Source organism: Purpureocillium lilacinum, assembly GCF_023168085.1.
Source record: "Purpureocillium lilacinum CBS 284.36 DNA, scaffold_2, whole genome shotgun sequence".
Taxonomy (NCBI): domain Eukaryota; kingdom Fungi; phylum Ascomycota; class Sordariomycetes; order Hypocreales; family Ophiocordycipitaceae; genus Purpureocillium; species Purpureocillium lilacinum.
The window spans coordinates 2314133-2329577 of NW_027072112.1; the positions used below are offsets into that span (position 1 = coordinate 2314133).

Sequence of the window (15445 nt, forward strand, 5' to 3'; positions counted from 1 at the left end):
TGCCAGCTTGGCCAGCCATCCAGCCCATCAGTCGAGCAAGACATTTTGGCGGCGTCAGACCCTGCCAAGCTGCTTGCCGCCTGCGCCGGCTCACCCCCTGACTCCCGTCGCTGTCAGCTATTGACGCAGCCATCAGCCCATACCAGAGCTTTTGGGGCCATGCGCTCGTCCCATACTTGAACTCGACAGCTCCGGCGCTCGGAGACTGCCTTTCGTGGCTCATGCACTCGGGGACGAGACCTCAAAGCAATGACGCGCATGTGAAACATCAGATGCAGGGCTCATCCAACCCTGCAACATAAACTCCGCAGCCTCACCGGACTCCACGGATTGTTCACGTTGCCGGACTTTCCACACCCTCAAGTGAGGGTGGCATTACTGTACAAGCCTCCGCTCCTGCGAGCAGTACTCTGTGAATGTTGTCGGGCTACCGACGGTTATGGAAAATCCGAATTCTCCGTCTTTGGCACTACGGGAGCATCGTGCTGGCTGAGCTAGCAGCGCTACATTATCTTCACAAACAGTACACATGCATGACCCGCAAGCCGAACTACTTGAATCTACGTCGAATCCATGCCATTGGTGATTTGGAGGAGGCCGAGGAATATAGCCAGTCAAGACATGGCCCACGCCAGGCTTCACGGTCACTGTACGGGCGTTTCGCCCAAGAGTGTCCACAACCTCAACTTCGAGAGATGAATCCGAAGCAGGCGCTCACTCTTATATAAGAAGCTCCTCCTTCTCACCTCCCCCCGCAACAGTGACGCCTCGCGAATGTCAGCTAAAGATGAGATCGAGTCCCTGATTCACTGTGAGGCTTGTTGACGTCTATTGTTCCCCCCAGTTTTCTATGCGCCGCATCGTGAAACTGCATCGCAGAGTACCAAACATTGTATCCACGGAGACCACGGCTGGCTTGTGGTTATTGATGAAGGTTATCTTGAAGAGTCAGCTGTAGGTGCACGATCTCGGGTCGGTTGACTCATCGGGAGCTCTCATCATCACACAATGTCGTTAGGACCCGTGTGCAAAAGGATGTTGGTTTTTCACTGGCTTAGACTTCTTGCTTATAACCTGTTCTTGTATACCTCCGAAGCCACTGGCAGCTGTAGGCTGTGGCAGCTGAAGCTTCTTCTTGCAACAAGTAACAGCGGGCCTCTGGCATCGCGTCACCAGGCCCCTGTTCCCGAGACCCGTTCCAAGCTCTATGCGTATTGTCCTTACCCGCTCATCCGCAATACCCGGGCCGGCCAACGCCGTTAAATACGCACACTAGCCCTGGACAGCAATGGCCATATCCCTTTTGAGCTCTGTAATCGCACTGCTCCTGTTTGTGTCTACACCGGTCTTAGGAATGCAAGACCTTGTCGTTGCCGTTTACGCCGGCTGTCACCCCAGCCCTGGGCACTGACCCGCCTCATGGCTGGCCCCAACATGGTCACAACTTGAATAGAGCAGTTCTAGTTCATCGTGTGTGAAAGTGCACTGCTTGCCCCAAGTACACCAGACGTTTTGATCAAGCATGGCCGAACTTTTCTCGCCTTCTTGTGCCCAAAATGCTTGAAAAAGGCGTCTTTGTCTTTAGTGTTCCCATACTTGCAACCGATCTCTGTGTTGCAATACATTCGCCATCTCCATCGGCTGGTAGTCATCTATCCCTCCTCAGCCGCTGCCACAGTCAAAACCATCGTCCTTCTCCTTCTTTGAGGGGGTCGTTACTTTCCTCTATTCCGCCTTGAGGTAGTTCCGCGACTCTATTAAAAGTTTGTAGCCCGAGTGAGCAACGTGGACTCTCCAGTTCTTTGGCAAGTCTTCTTTGACCTAGCGAATACTATGTCTTCGATCCGTTGATTCGGCGACGTTCAGCCTCAATTCTCTTCCAAAGCCATCACGCAAGGCTCGTCCTTGGTGCGTCTACTTGAGCCACTGCCACCTCTCATCCCCGCTGTTGGCAGCCAGAGATATTGGTGTACATCCTTCCCAATCTGGAGCCTTTCTGTCGGCACCATGGTCCAGTAGCAGTTTTGCCAGCTCAACATGTCCATTTTTAATGGCGGTGTGTAGTGGCGTTCCCACTCCACGGAGGGAGATGGCATTGACATCAGCTCCATGTTCGATTATCAGCATCTTGGCAACGTCCGTACGTCCATATCGGACGGCCACATTCAGTGGATTCCCACCTTCGGTCTCATCGACGCCATTGATCTTGGCGCCGTTTTCGATGAGCACCCTTGCGACGTCGTTATGCCCGTTCTTGATGGCTTCGCTCAGCGGATTCGAACCAAACACGAAACCAGTGAAGTTGACATCAGCGCCGAGGTTGATCAGCAACTTGACAATGTCAGTATGGCCCTGCTGCGCCGCGGCCTTCAGGGGCGCTATTCTTTCGTTCACATTGGCCCCTCGTTCGATCAATAGCTCCACGATATCCATGTGTCCAAAGTACGTCGCCATGAAAAGCGGCGTCTGCAGGAGTACGGAGGTGGCCTGAGGGTTGGCCCCATTGTCGAGAAGCAGTTTCGTAATGCCAAGAAATCCTCCCGCCGACGCCCCAAAAAGGGGGGAAGATTTATCCAAAAGACGTCCAGCTTCGATGGAAGCACCATTCTCGAGTAACAACTTTACAGCCTCTTGATGGCCTCTGCTAGAGGCAATAAAGAGAGCTGTGCAGTTGTCCTCGGTAGCCGACGTTCGAGCATCCGCCCCGGCCCCGAGTAGGAGCTTGAGAACCTCGACATGTCCAAACTGAGATGCAACATACACCGGCGTGAATCCGCCGTTGTTGCTGGCCCCCGGATTAGCCCCAGTCTCCAGCAGCATCCGGACTACACCTGAATGCCCGCTCCAGGAAGCTTGCAGGATAGGCGTATCGCCATTGGTGGCCTTGGCTTCAGCGTCTGCTCCCACCCGAAGAAGCAACCTGACCACGTCGACATGTCCGTTTGCGGATGCCAGATGCAGGGGCGTCAAGTTCGTCTCATCAGCAGCTCGGGGGTCTGCACCAGCCGCTAATAGCACTCTGGCCACTTCCGAATATCCACCTGCACATGCTTCTGAGAATGGCGTATGCCCGAACTTATTGGCAACGCAAGGGTCTGCCCATACCCCCAGTAACAGCTTCACGATCGGGAGATTCCCTCTCTTAGCCGCCAGAAGCAATGCGGTCATCCCATTTCCATTGGCGGCTCGATGGTCTGACCCAGAGTCCAGCAATGCCTTGGCTACCGCGGGAAATTCTTTTCCAGACGACATAATCAAGGGTGTGTTGCCATACTTATCAGCTGCTCGAGGGTTGGCCCCAGCCTCCAGTAATACTTTGACCACCTCGATTTTGCCCTCTTCGGATGCACCAAACAAGGCACTCCTTCCATGATCATTGACGGTAGCAACGTTAGCGCCATTCTGGAGAAGTAGTTGCACTGTCTCAACTTCCCCAAGCGATGATGCTGCAAAAAGGGGCGCGATATGCCGCTCCTCAGCAGGTTGAGTGCGGGCTCCATGATCTATCAAGACTTGGACAACATTCAGCTGACCACGGGAAGCAGCTAATGCCAATGCCGAGAGATTCTGTTGATCGACGGCGTGGAAATCTGCGCCCTTCTCAATGAGAAGGGCTACAATGCCAGAATGCCCCTCCATAGCTGCGAGATGAATCGGAGCTTTTTTGTCGACTAGTAGGGCATCTAGTTCGGCTCCACAATTGACGAGCTGCTTGACTATATCAAGATGCCCTTCAGCCGCTGCGGCATGTAGTGGCGTCCAACAATTTCGATCTTTAACCTGGATGTCGGCCCCTCGCTCAATGAGAAGTGCAACAACCTCGGTGTGTCCTCTGAAGGCTGCCTTTCGAATAGGACTGAACAAGTCATCCGTAGTTCGCGCCCGCACATCGGCGCCCATGTCGAGAAGGTACTTGACCACCTCAATACGCCCTTCTTGAGCGGCCATCATGAGTGGCGTCAGTCCAATAGGTCCAGGAGGCCCATCTGCGCAGTTTGCGATCGACTGGTCCGTGGCGGTCTTGTCGTTACGATACGCTGCCGTGCTAGGGCTGTTCGATTGATGACAACTTTGCTCCTCGCATAGCTCGACGAGGAACTTGACCACATCGGCATGTCCATTGGCAGCTGCGACATGGAGCGGCTGCATGACTGGGTGTGATCCGCCGCCCGCGGGCTTCCAGGCGTTTGCTCCACTGTTAATCAATATTCTCAAGACATCAAGATGCCCATTCTGTGACGCCGCATAAGCAGCAGAGATTCCATGTTCCCCGAGAGCGTTGACATCGGCCCCGTGTTCGACGAGAAGTTCAACAGCTCCCGCATGCCCTCCGGCGGAGGCGGTCAAGATGGGCAAGGTAAATGAATCGTCCGCGACCAGTCCTGCGGCGCCGGAACCTCGGCTTAGAAGTTGCCTTAGGGTGTTGACGTCCCCTTCTGCCGAAGCTTTCTGTATTGGCGTGGAAGTTGTCATGTCTGGATCTGGCTCATTCTAATTTGGGTGGTTGGAAACCGAAGCTAATAATTGGCGTGAATCAAGGACTTACTTGTGTAGACAAGCTCTGGGCTGACAGCTCGTCGTGAGCTTTGGTCATGATCAAGAAGAAAGCGCGGCTACAATGGTAGGAAAGGTACGATGCTATCCGCACTCCGTCACACTTGGGGTCTTTCTTATACCCAGAGCATGACAAGGGTATTTAGGCAACGATCAAGACCTGTGCCGCGATGATGACCCTTATTTTGATCGGTCCGTTGAAAGACGAACACAGCGAGAGGTAACCGTGCCCCACCGACCGCCAGGCTCCAGTCCCTCGGGCCACCGTTTGTTTTGGTTCTTGTCGCTTGCTGGTTCTGTCAGCACGGGCTGACGACGGTCCGTATGAATCCTGGTTCCCCCAAGATATCTGGAGCGTCGTGGGCGGGTGGCGGGCACCGTCATGAGTTTGTCCGAAATTATCGTCGCGTGAATTCCAGTCCACCCGAAATCGGCAAGCGTGAGCAACGCATAGAGGTTACGTCGATCCAAGCGGACAAGAAGAATCATCCAGGACGGCTCTGCAAGTGAGCTGCAATAGCGGAGTGTCTCTGCACGTCGAGCATTAGAGCTCATGAACCTAGGGAGATCTTGCCCGACTGCGCCAGCAAATGGTGTCGCCGACTAGATAGTGATTGAAATGCGCCCGACGGAGTGATTGACCCACCCGCCCTACGTATCTGAGTTTTAGAGAGCGCTTTCAGTGCTTTGGTGCTTTCAATCAAGGACCTACTGTTCAATAATAAGACAATGGCACATGGGGCAGCGTACAGTACGCAGATCATCCTTCGTAGCGCAGTATATATATATATTTATACAGAGATGTACTGGTACGGGACGCGCGGATGCATGGATACACGCGTCAGGATCCGGCAGCTGCCCAGAATGACCTTGTCATGGCAAACAACATGCCACAACCGGCGAGGCACCCTAGCTCGGACAGCTCTCCGTGAGGGGTCTCTACACCGTACACGTCGTATTGGAAACGGGCGTGTTGACCAGAACTTGTCGCTTGAGGCGATGCTTGAGAAGCCAACAAGAGCGATTGTAGGTCGTCTTAATCCATTTGGCTGGAGTGCTCACGGCGCAAAGCGGCTCGACCCTCCCTGACAAGCTCATGCCAAGCAGCTCTCTTGGGCCTTTTTGACCATGGAGTTGTTGGATCTGCAGCAATCGGTTCACTCCCGAGACTCAAGACGTAGCCCGAGGGTATATGAACGGCGTAGGCATTGCCCATGTAGTCGACCCTCAGGGGTCGATGCACTCGGGCAGCGCAACAACGTGAGATATCACGGTTCAACACGATATTTCGTGTGGACCTCCGGAGCGCAGACCGACGCACTAACTCGCCACGTCAGATTGCGCCCAGGGATAGCCCATGCGTGCGGGTATGCCGGACCTGATAAGGATGGACGACGAGCGCCAGACCACCGCACATGCGAGGATTGCGTGGACATGGCCCACTCTGTCGTCGCAGCCGTGCCCCCTGAATTCGAACTCCCTGCTCATGTCTGCTCAGATGGGCAGTAGACTACCGCATTGACTGCGAATACGACCGATTGTGTCGTTGCGGCCGACCTATCTCGACCAGCTCAGGGTTAGAAGAAGAAACATCTTGAGACATGCTCGTCCCGTCGCATTATTCGGCAACTGCCTTAGCTAGCCTGGTAACGAACGCTGGTACATGAAACGTCAATCGCTCTAACAACGGCTGGCCAGACTCTTGTCGACTGTCGGCATCACTGTACAAACACCCACCTGGTAACAAGCAAAGCATCCTTTCACACAGCCTACTCGTGTTGTGATCACTCCCCGGAGACCAGCACGGTACTCTCGCTCGTGTCGTGCCCCTGGCTGCTCTCCTTGCCCTCGAACGGCGCCGAAACGTCGCTCACCACCTGTCTGCCGCTCCAGTTGGCCATGCTGCCTTGGGCTCTCGCCCTGGCGCGGTGCTGGTACCAGTCTGGGTAGGCGCGGAGCGCCGAGAGCGACCCTCCAAACTCCGGGAGGATGACGTTGCCGCTGCGGCCGGTTAGGACCTGACGGACCACGGCCTCGGCGATGGAGTCGGGCTCCAGCTGCGGCAGGAGGAAGCCGGCACCCTGGCGGAAGCCCTTGAAGAGGGCGGTGCGGGTGTGGCCCGGGTGTACGGAGACGGTGCGGACGCGGGGCGCGTTGTAGCGCGTGGTGAGCTCGGCCGTGAGGCCCTCGTGGAAGGCCAGAGCGGCGGCCTTGGAGGCGCCATAGTCGATCATGTTGGGGATGGTGATCCAGGAGGCAAAGGATGAAACGGTAACGACCATGCCGTGGTTGCGAGCGACCATGTTGGGGAGGAAGGCCTTGGTGATCCAGTAGTGAGCGAGGGTGTTGACGTCAAACGTGAAGCGCACATCGCTGGGCTCGGCGTCGAGAAGGGTCTTGCCACGCGCGACACCGGCATTGTTGATGATGACGGTGGGGTGGCCGACCTGGGCGCGGATGCGGTCGGCGACGGCATTGACGCTCTCAGGAGAGCGGATGTCACACTGGAAGTGATGCACTCTGCTGGCTGCGGGAGGGTCAGCAATGAACCGTTCCAGACAATCCCCTGTTCAACGCAGTGACATACAAGTAGTAAAGGACATGGGCTGAATGTCCAGCACCACGACGGTGATGCCCTTCTCCTCCAAGAAGCGCACCATGGACCCGCCAATGCCCGCCGCGCCGCCCGTCACGAGGACGATCTCGCGGGACCAGACGTAGCGGTCATCGGTCCAGTTGTTGCGGACGCGGTCCGACAGCCAGGCGCTCACTCGGCGGGCCAGCGCCCAGTACAGGAGCAGGCGCAGGCGACGGGCGGCGGTCGGGTGCAGGATGGACAGGTCCTGCCCGCGCTTGGTGTAGCGGGCGAGCAGGACGAGGGGCAGCAGCAGGGCCGGGTTGAGGGCCGTGCGGCGGACGAGCTTGAGGACGACGTCGGCGCAGAAGCCCTCGCGCGGGAGGAAGCCGTTGTGCATGGGCATCGTGGCGTGTCGTGTCGTGGGCGGTTGCGGTTGCAGCCGATGCCTGCGTCACTATCGTGAGGAGGTGTCTGGGGGTGACAGGTCGCGGACACACGTCGTTGCGTCCGTCAGGGCAGCGAGCCAACACTGCCTTGTAGAGCAGCTATCGGCTATTAAGTATATGAGGGGAGCTGCGCGTCAGGAGAAAGTGTTTCGACGGCGCAGATCTGGCCCGGCGGCCGAGCGAAACCACCCCCTCAGGATCAGGTCAGTCTCCCCTCTGTCTGGGCGCGCGGCGCGTCCAGCACACCACCCGCCGCCGCCATCTGCATCCAGGCTATTGTCCAGGATGGTGTGTGTGTGCGTGTCGAGCGAGCCGAGGTCGAGCTACCCCAAGGTGCGCCAGGCGTGCGGGGAAGCTGGCCCAGGGCGCCAGAACGTTGCTCCGCGGCCCCGGGCACGCGCCAGAAATCCGGGGTAAACTGCCAGAATCGGCCTGTTTTCTCCCTGTGGCGGCGGCGCGCCCGCCCGCAGCACACACGGCACGGACTTGGGCAGCACCCCGAGCCGTGACGTGACAGCTGGGGGGCAGCTTGTGGGACTATTGGCCGTGAGTGAGGGCGTTGTGGTTTCTAAGTTGAAGCTATCGTGGGACCTGGTTTGGGTTAGTGGAGAGCAAGAGTTTGGAATTCTTCGGGGGAGTGCAGGCTGATGAGAGCACGGCAACTTCCCTCCCCTTTCGCGTGAGCGGCGCAGCAGCACAGCCGGAACCTTTTGTCGTGGAACATACGCGTGCTCTTGGAGCGGCGCGACCATATGCTCACTCGAACGGGGCTGCCCTCTTTGTCTCGTCCGCATACTTGAAGCATGACGAAAAGAGTGCAGTCGCTGCTCTTCCCTGATAATCACAAGCCGATCCGGCCGCAGACGAGGTTCCACGATCAGTGCTGCTGCACGGCATCGAATCTGGAGTCGCACAGCATTTGGCCGTGATTGACGGGACGCACGCCGTGTGAGCGGCACACGCCGAGAGCGCCTTCCAGCGCTGGGCCAGTTCGCCGTAACGGGTGCTGTAGCCGCCCCCTCACGGCGGATCGAGCCACTGTAATCGGAAAACACAAACTTCCAGGTTCCGTCCAGCTGAGGTAGTGCCGGCCAAGCAAGCACTAATCTCAGCTACAGGTGCCGTCCTTGGGCGGGCAAGGCGTTGGGCGGTCCCAGTATGTGTCAAATGTATGCACGGCGGCAGACGCACCAGACCGCCCCTGATGGACCGACCCACGGCGAAGAGTAACTCGGCGAGCGAATGCGGCATAGCACCGTCTTCCATTTCTTATTCCCAGGTGTCTGCGGCGGGTCGGCCGGCGAGCCGGAGGTAGCACAGGGCGGGCGGGGGGTGACACGGACGGCGCTCCGGGGCGCCGGTCAAGTCAAGTCGCACGCGACGCCAGCGCTAAGTTAGGCGTTTGACGGCCCACGGGCCCCTCCGAAGCTCGAGTGGGCCGTCTCCCCAACTTCAATTCTTCAACCCACGGCCCTGATCCATTCTTAAGAAGAACCATCTCCGCACAATCTCGTACGGCTTGTGGTTTCTCCGACCTGGTTACGCTCTCATCAGCCCATCGCCAATTGAGACACAACATCCCGTCAGCGTACCAGGTGAACCGGGGCATCTCACGATCTCGGGCACACCACGATGAAGGCCGCCGGGCTCGCTGCTCCCCTCCGCCGGAGCGGGCTCAGCGCCGCGTCAACCCGCTGCCGACTCCTCTCTAGCCAGCTCATCACTCCAGCGATCGCCTCCCATGGTCTTCAGTCGCGTTGTCAACGGCGCACAGTGGCCTCTACGCCGCAAAACTCGGCTGCTCTGCGGGACATCCTCCGCGTCTCGGACGAGGTTGCCGATGCCGTCCGGCTAAACAAGCCCGTCGTTGCTCTCGAGTCTACCATTTACACCCACGGCGCGCTGGGCAAGGATCTCGCTCGTGAGCATGACGACCTTGTTCGCAGCCACGGCGGCATCCCCGCCATTATTGCCATTGTTGACGGTGTTCCCACTGTCGGCGCCTCGACCCAGGACATTGTCCGCATGATCGAGGACAAGGACACAACTAAGGTTTCGAGAAGAGACATCTCTTACCTGGTGGGCATGGTGAGACGCACAATCGTCGTTCGCGTTGGATGGCCATGCTGACAAGACATCCAGGGCCTTGCCGGCCGCAAGATTCACGGCGGCACAACCATATCCGGCACCATGCTTCTCGCCAGACTAGCTGGCATTCGCGTCTTCGGCACTGGTGGCCTCGGAGGCGTTCACCGCGGCGGGGAGAGCTCCATGGATGTGTCCGCCGATCTCACCGAGCTGGGCCGCACCCGGGTCGCCGTCATCAGCAGCGGCTGCAAGGGTTTCCTCGACATCCCCCGCACTCTCGAGTATCTCGAGACGCAGGGCTGCCTCGTATCAACTTTCGCCGACGGCCGCACCGGGAAGATCGACTTCCCTGCCTTTTGGGCGCGCGACAGCGGCACCAAGAGCCCGTCCGTCGTCTACACCGAAAAGGAGGCCGCCGCCATGATCCTCGCCCAGGAGCGCCTCGGCATCGAGTCGGGCATGCTCTTCGCCAACCCCATCCCTGAAGAGTTTGGCGTCCCATCAGCAGACATGAGCGCCGCGATCGAGCTGGCCGTGCGCGAAGCGGTGGAAAAGGGTTTCACGGGCAGCAAGAACACGCCGTACGTGCTGCAGCGGTTGAAGGAGATTACGGGCGAAAAGGCCGTCGTTGCAAACAAGGCTCTGGTGACGTCCAACATCATCCGGGCGACCAACGTCTCCGTCGAGCTGTCCCGAATGTTGACGTCGGGTGCCGGGCCGGTGATGAGCTCGTAAGTGCCAGCTTCGACTCGTCATCGCGCAAGAGGCTTTTTGGGTTCTAATGCATGGTTATATAGCGTAAATGTACCTTTTGTGAAGGCTAAAGAGCCCGCGGTCAGTGGCGCGCCTGTGGTGACACCCAAGGCGGATATTCTCGTAGCCGGAGCTGTGGCCGTCGATTTGAGCTGTGACTTCAAGAGCGCCAGGGCTGGTGAGACGGCGCCGCAACCGCATACGTCGAACCCAGCCCAGATCAGTCAGTCCATCGGCGGTGTCGGCCACAATGTCGCCCTCGCGGCCCATCTGGCGAGCAAGCAGGCCCGAGTGCAGTTCTGCAGCATGGTCGGCGACGACGTGGCTGGGTCCACGGTGCTCACATCCCTGGAGGCTGCCGGCCTCGGGGGTGCCTTTGTCCGCAAGTTGGACCAGCAGTCACATCCCGGAAGCCGTACCGCGCAGTATGTTGCAGTGAACGATGGGAGCAAGAATCTGGTCATGGCCATGGCAGACATGGGCATCTTTACGCAGCACGCTTCCGAAGAACTCCGAGAGTCCGCCGTGGCAGCCACGTCTCCCAAGTGGACAGTCGTCGACGGCAACTGGGCCGCAAAGGACATCAAGGCTTGGGTCAAAACCGCTAAAGACCACAACTCCAAAGTCGCCTTTGAGCCCGTCTCGGTCGAAAAGTCAAAGGGCCTGTTTGGTCCTCAGCGACGGGTGCCCAAGCTGGGCGTCTTTCCCAGTGCCAGCGTGGACCTCGCCTCACCAAACATCTACGAACTGTCGGCCATGTACACAGCGGCAAAGGAGAACGGCTACCTCGAGCTGGGGCAATGGTTCGACGTCATCGACGCCTTCGGCATGACCGGCGCCCGGGACCGGTTCGTGCGCCTCACGTCCCCTGCACTCACCGACGCTGGCGTCCCCGTGCAATGCGTCAACCTGCTCCCCTACATACCCACCCTCATCACAAAACTCGGCGCCGACGGAGCCATGCTCACGATGCTCCTGGGCCGCGACGACCCGCTGCTGCGCGATCGTGACGCAGAGGAGTACATCCTGACGCGCGCTGCGCCGAACCACGAGTCCGTGGGCGGCATCTACATGAGGATGTTCCCGGCGGCGGAGACGGTGCGGGACATTGTCTCAGTCAATGGCGTGGGCGACACGTTCCTCGGCGTCTTGATCTCTGGGCTGGCCCAGGGAGGGCGCGTCGAGCACCTGATAGACGTGGCGCAGAGGGGTGCGGTGCTGACGCTCAAGAGTGCCGAGTCTGTTAACCCGAAGCTGGGACAGCTGGAAGAGGACCTGACTAGGGCAGCGTCCCGGAGATAGCGAAGCGCCAAAATAGTAATAATAATAAACAAGGCAAAATGTCGAGCAGGTTGCAGTTGTGCTTGTAAGTTGTGACACTGGACAAGGAGGATTTCCAGGGTCCATCTTGAGAAGTTGAACGACGTGCGCTGGCGCTCAGCCTCGTGCGGGAACTGCGATTTGGTTGGTGGTGCAGCAGGCACCCCACAATTATGCTGCGGGGCGTCTACAAGGCTGAAGGCCGAAAGTCCAAAAAAATTCCAACACCGCCCGAAAATTGGTCCAGCAGTGAGCACCGTTCACCACGCCCTGCCACGCCAGAGTCACGCACGCAATGGCAGCAGAAAAGGACCAATGGGTCTCCGACCAGGAGCAATCCGACAGCGACATGTCGTCCGACCTAAGCTCAGACGATGATATCGCGATCAACACCACGTCCAACGCCGCCATGTTCGACAAGGACTCGGACGAGGAGGAGCTCGAACGCCTGGTCCTCGGAAACAAGGCGAGCTTTAGGGAAAACCTCTTCAAAGACGGCGGCGACTTGTACGGCGATGGAGCGGACGACCAGGATCTGGAGCTGGCTGATGCCGACACGGCCGGCATGGAGGATGTCGAGGATGCCGACCTTTTCATGATCGACACGGGCGCGCCGGGCGCAGGCTCTGCCCTCTCAAAACCCACACCGGCGTCGAAAAAGACGGAACAAGGCGATGTCCCCGCTTGGGAGGACAGCGACGACGAGCGGCTGGCAATCTCTCTCGCCAAAGCTACGAGGCTACGAAAGTTGCGGACGACTGAGGCGGAGGATGTCATTAGCGGCACAGAGTACAGCAGGCGACTGCGACAGCAATTCTTGCGACTGAATCCTGCACCGGCGTGGGCTCAGCAGTCGGACGGACGGCCGACCAAGAGACGGCGGCGCTCCTCCGCGGCGTCGGGCTCTTCGAGCGACTCCAGCGGGAGCGACGACGAGGACGCTTCCGCGCTGCCGCTCGACAAGTTCCTCCGCGACGTCAATCAGCTGGCTGGGCTCGGCGGGGGCTCCAAGAAGCGCCCGCTGCGGCCAGAGGTCATCGACATGCAGAGGACGCGCGAGATCCCCGACAAGCATAAGATGCCCGTCGAGTGCCTTTCCTTCCACCCCGAATACCCGGTCCTCCTGTCGGCCAGCACCGCCTCGATCCTCTACCTGCACCACATCGCACCGGATGCGCAGCCGCCCAACCCGCAGCTGACGTCGGTGCAGGTCAAGCAGGTCGACGTGCGCCGCGCCGAGTTCCTGTACCCGCAGGGTGACAAGATCTTCTTTGCCGGGCGACGGCGGTACTTCCACCACTGGGACCTGCCGTCGGGCGTGGTGCAGAAGACGTCGCGGGTGGCGGGCCACCAGGAGGAGCACAAGTCGATGGAGCGGTTCAAGCTGAGCCCCTGCGGGCGATACATGGGCATCGTGGCGTCATCGCGCAAGGGCGGTGGCATCATCAACGTCATCAGCGTGGCGACGGCGCAGTGGATCGCGGCGGCGAGGCTGCAGAGCAGACACGGCATCGCCGACTTTGCGTGGTGGAGCACGGGCGACGGCATGACCATCCTCGGTAAGGACGGGCAGGTCGGCGAGTACAGCATGGAGAGCAGGTCCTTCCTCGGCGTGTGGCAGGACGACGGCAGCGTGGGCGCCATCGTCATCGCCCTCGGCGGGCACCGGGGTCCCGAGGCCCTGGGTGACGACCGCTGGGTCGCCGTAGGCTCCAACACAGGCATCACCAACATCTACGACCGCAACGAGCTCATCGTGCCAAACACCTCCTCTTCAGATACTAACGATGGCGACGGCGGCGACGACAGAATCACCATCAAGGAGCGGCCGACGCCGACACGGACCTTTGAGCAGCTCGTGACGCCTATCACGGTGCTCACCTTTTCTCCCGACGGCCAGCTGCTCGCCTTTGGCAGCCGCCAGACCAAGGACGCGCTGCGGCTGGTGCACCTGCCGAGCTGCACCGTCTACCGCAACTGGCCGACGGCGCAGACGCCGCTGGGGCGCATCACCGCCGTGGCGTTTGGGCGGGACAGCGGGCTGCTGGCGGTGGGTAACGACGCGGGCAAGATTCGGCTATGGCATATCCGGAGTTAGGAGGTCGAGTTATACAATGGAGGTGTGGCTACGGTGATGTCTGGGCTATAATCACTTGCATAGAGTAGCGTCTGATCACGTCTCTCATAAAATCAAATCTCTATTGGAAGTCAGGCGCACCTCTTCCGTTGCAACGAAGCCTTTGTGGTTTGGATGAATCCCTAGGCTCCATCTCAGGCTGCGCGTCGTCCCGTCCATCAATGCGCGGCCGATAACGCCGTGAACCGTCATGATGCTGGCCCCTGAACCTATGCAGAAGCGTTTGTGATGCTCCGTCTAGTACCCTTGCCTGCTTTTACCCTCCTTCGTTTCCATGCCATCACTTGCCGTCTTTCTCGGCCCCATCTCCGTCCGTCCACCAGTCATGCCACGCCTCTAGTCACCCCTCACACCAGCTCCGCGTCCCCCTCGTCGACCAGCTCCCTCGCGCTCGACCACCGCAGAATCAGCACGTCGCCCGCCTCGGCAGGCAGGGTGTTGTCTGCGTCGGTGCCCCGGCCGTGGACGTCGCGGGGGCGGAGCACGCGGACGAAGACGGCGGCGTCGAGGTCCGGCCCGTCGAGCATGCTGACGTTGCCGGCCGTGTCGTTGAGGTTCTGCAGCTGGGGCGGGAAGGAGGCGAGGAAGGAGGAGAGGTAGTGGTTGTGCAGCAGGGCCTGGTGGCGCGTCGCGTAGGCGAGCTCCGTGGCGGAGAGGCGCTCGCGCAGGGGCGGCGAGGAGAGGTAGTGCAGGGTGTGCTTGTCGATCTGCGTGGTGGGGGAAGGAGGGGAGGTGGTTTGTTAGTTTGGGCTTGTGCGCGGAGGGTTGTGTGAGGTTGCTGTGAGCAGCAGGGCTTCGAGGGTGAGGTGAGGGTGAGGGTGAGGGCGAGGTGAAGGGGCGAGAGGGTGAGAGTGAGATTGAGGTGGATGTGAGGCAAGCAGGCGCACGCACCTTGGACATGCGGACGCGCAGGTAGCTCCGCATGAGGAACTTGTAGCGCTCCAGCTCCGTCTGTATGACAATGAGGGCAAAATTGGTCTTGGGGTCCATATCGCCCGTCATGTCCTCGACGCGCTCAATCTGGTCCTTGATGCGCTGCGAGACGCGCTCAAAGAGCCCATCCGAGGGCCATCTGCACAACAGCAACAGCAACAACACGCATTAGTCTCCTCTCGCATACTTGCAAGACCCTCCTCAGCACCCGAGTGAAGGCGGCCTTACTGGAGGAGCTCCGGCGCCGAGCGCTCGGCGACCCAGCGACGCGTCAGGGCCTGCAGGTCGCGCGTCCCCTGCGGGATCCCGTCGGCCGCGGGGTCGACTTGCCGGAGGATGTCGTCGATGTCCATGCCCGGGCGCGCGCACGCGACGGTCGTCCAGGGAGGAGGGAGCGGGCGGGCGGCGGCGGCGAGTGGGAGTTGGGGTAGGGGAGGTCGCCGGGGTGAGGGAGAGGTGAGATGGCTATTTCATGATGGGACTTGGGGAGGTGCTTTTCGATGTGGGGTTTTTGGTGTTTGGGCGCGTGAAGTGCTGCGAGGGGTGAGGGCAGGTAGGGGGGGGAGCGGACGGTTCGATTCATCCAGTGACAGCTCAGTCAAATTTGAAAATATATAAAGAAATACCATCAATTGA

The 15445-nt window shown here is 59.5% G+C and overlaps 5 protein-coding genes across 5 annotated transcripts; 2 read left to right on the forward strand and 3 right to left on the reverse strand.

The window, feature by feature from the left end:
• Positions 1 to 1914: 1914 nt before the first annotated feature.
• PLICBS_002475 (uncharacterized protein) lies at positions 1915 to 2454 on the reverse strand (the record flags this gene model as incomplete). The annotated part of the gene is made up of 1 exon (XM_018322155.2): positions 1915 to 2454. One exon carries the CDS (start codon positions 2452 to 2454, stop codon positions 1915 to 1917), a length of 540 nt encoding a protein of 179 aa, XP_018179635.2.
• A 3884-nt stretch (positions 2455 to 6338) lies between these two features.
• Positions 6339 to 7535, reverse strand: PLICBS_002476 (uncharacterized protein; the record flags this gene model as incomplete). Its single annotated transcript, XM_018322158.2, has 2 exons — positions 6339 to 7081; positions 7142 to 7535. 2 exons carry the CDS (start codon positions 7533 to 7535, stop codon positions 6339 to 6341), a joined length of 1137 nt encoding a protein of 378 aa, XP_018179638.1.
• A 1675-nt stretch (positions 7536 to 9210) lies between these two features.
• On the forward strand, positions 9211 to 11721 carry PLICBS_002477 (uncharacterized protein; the record flags this gene model as incomplete). The annotated part of the gene is made up of 3 exons (XM_065600022.1): positions 9211 to 9666; positions 9721 to 10397; positions 10464 to 11721. 3 exons carry the CDS (start codon positions 9211 to 9213, stop codon positions 11719 to 11721), a joined length of 2391 nt encoding a protein of 796 aa, XP_065456094.1.
• A 313-nt stretch (positions 11722 to 12034) lies between these two features.
• Positions 12035 to 13837, forward strand: PLICBS_002478 (uncharacterized protein; the record flags this gene model as incomplete). Its single annotated transcript, XM_018322161.2, has 1 exon — positions 12035 to 13837. The coding sequence occupies one exon, from the start codon at positions 12035 to 12037 to the stop codon at positions 13835 to 13837; it is 1803 nt and encodes a 600-aa protein (XP_018179641.2).
• A 386-nt stretch (positions 13838 to 14223) lies between these two features.
• On the reverse strand, positions 14224 to 15162 carry PLICBS_002479 (GINS complex subunit; the record flags this gene model as incomplete). The annotated part of the gene is made up of 3 exons (XM_018322162.2): positions 14224 to 14583; positions 14768 to 14948; positions 15038 to 15162. 3 exons carry the CDS (start codon positions 15160 to 15162, stop codon positions 14224 to 14226), a joined length of 666 nt encoding a protein of 221 aa, XP_018179642.1.
• Between the last annotated feature and the right edge of the window lie 283 nt (positions 15163 to 15445).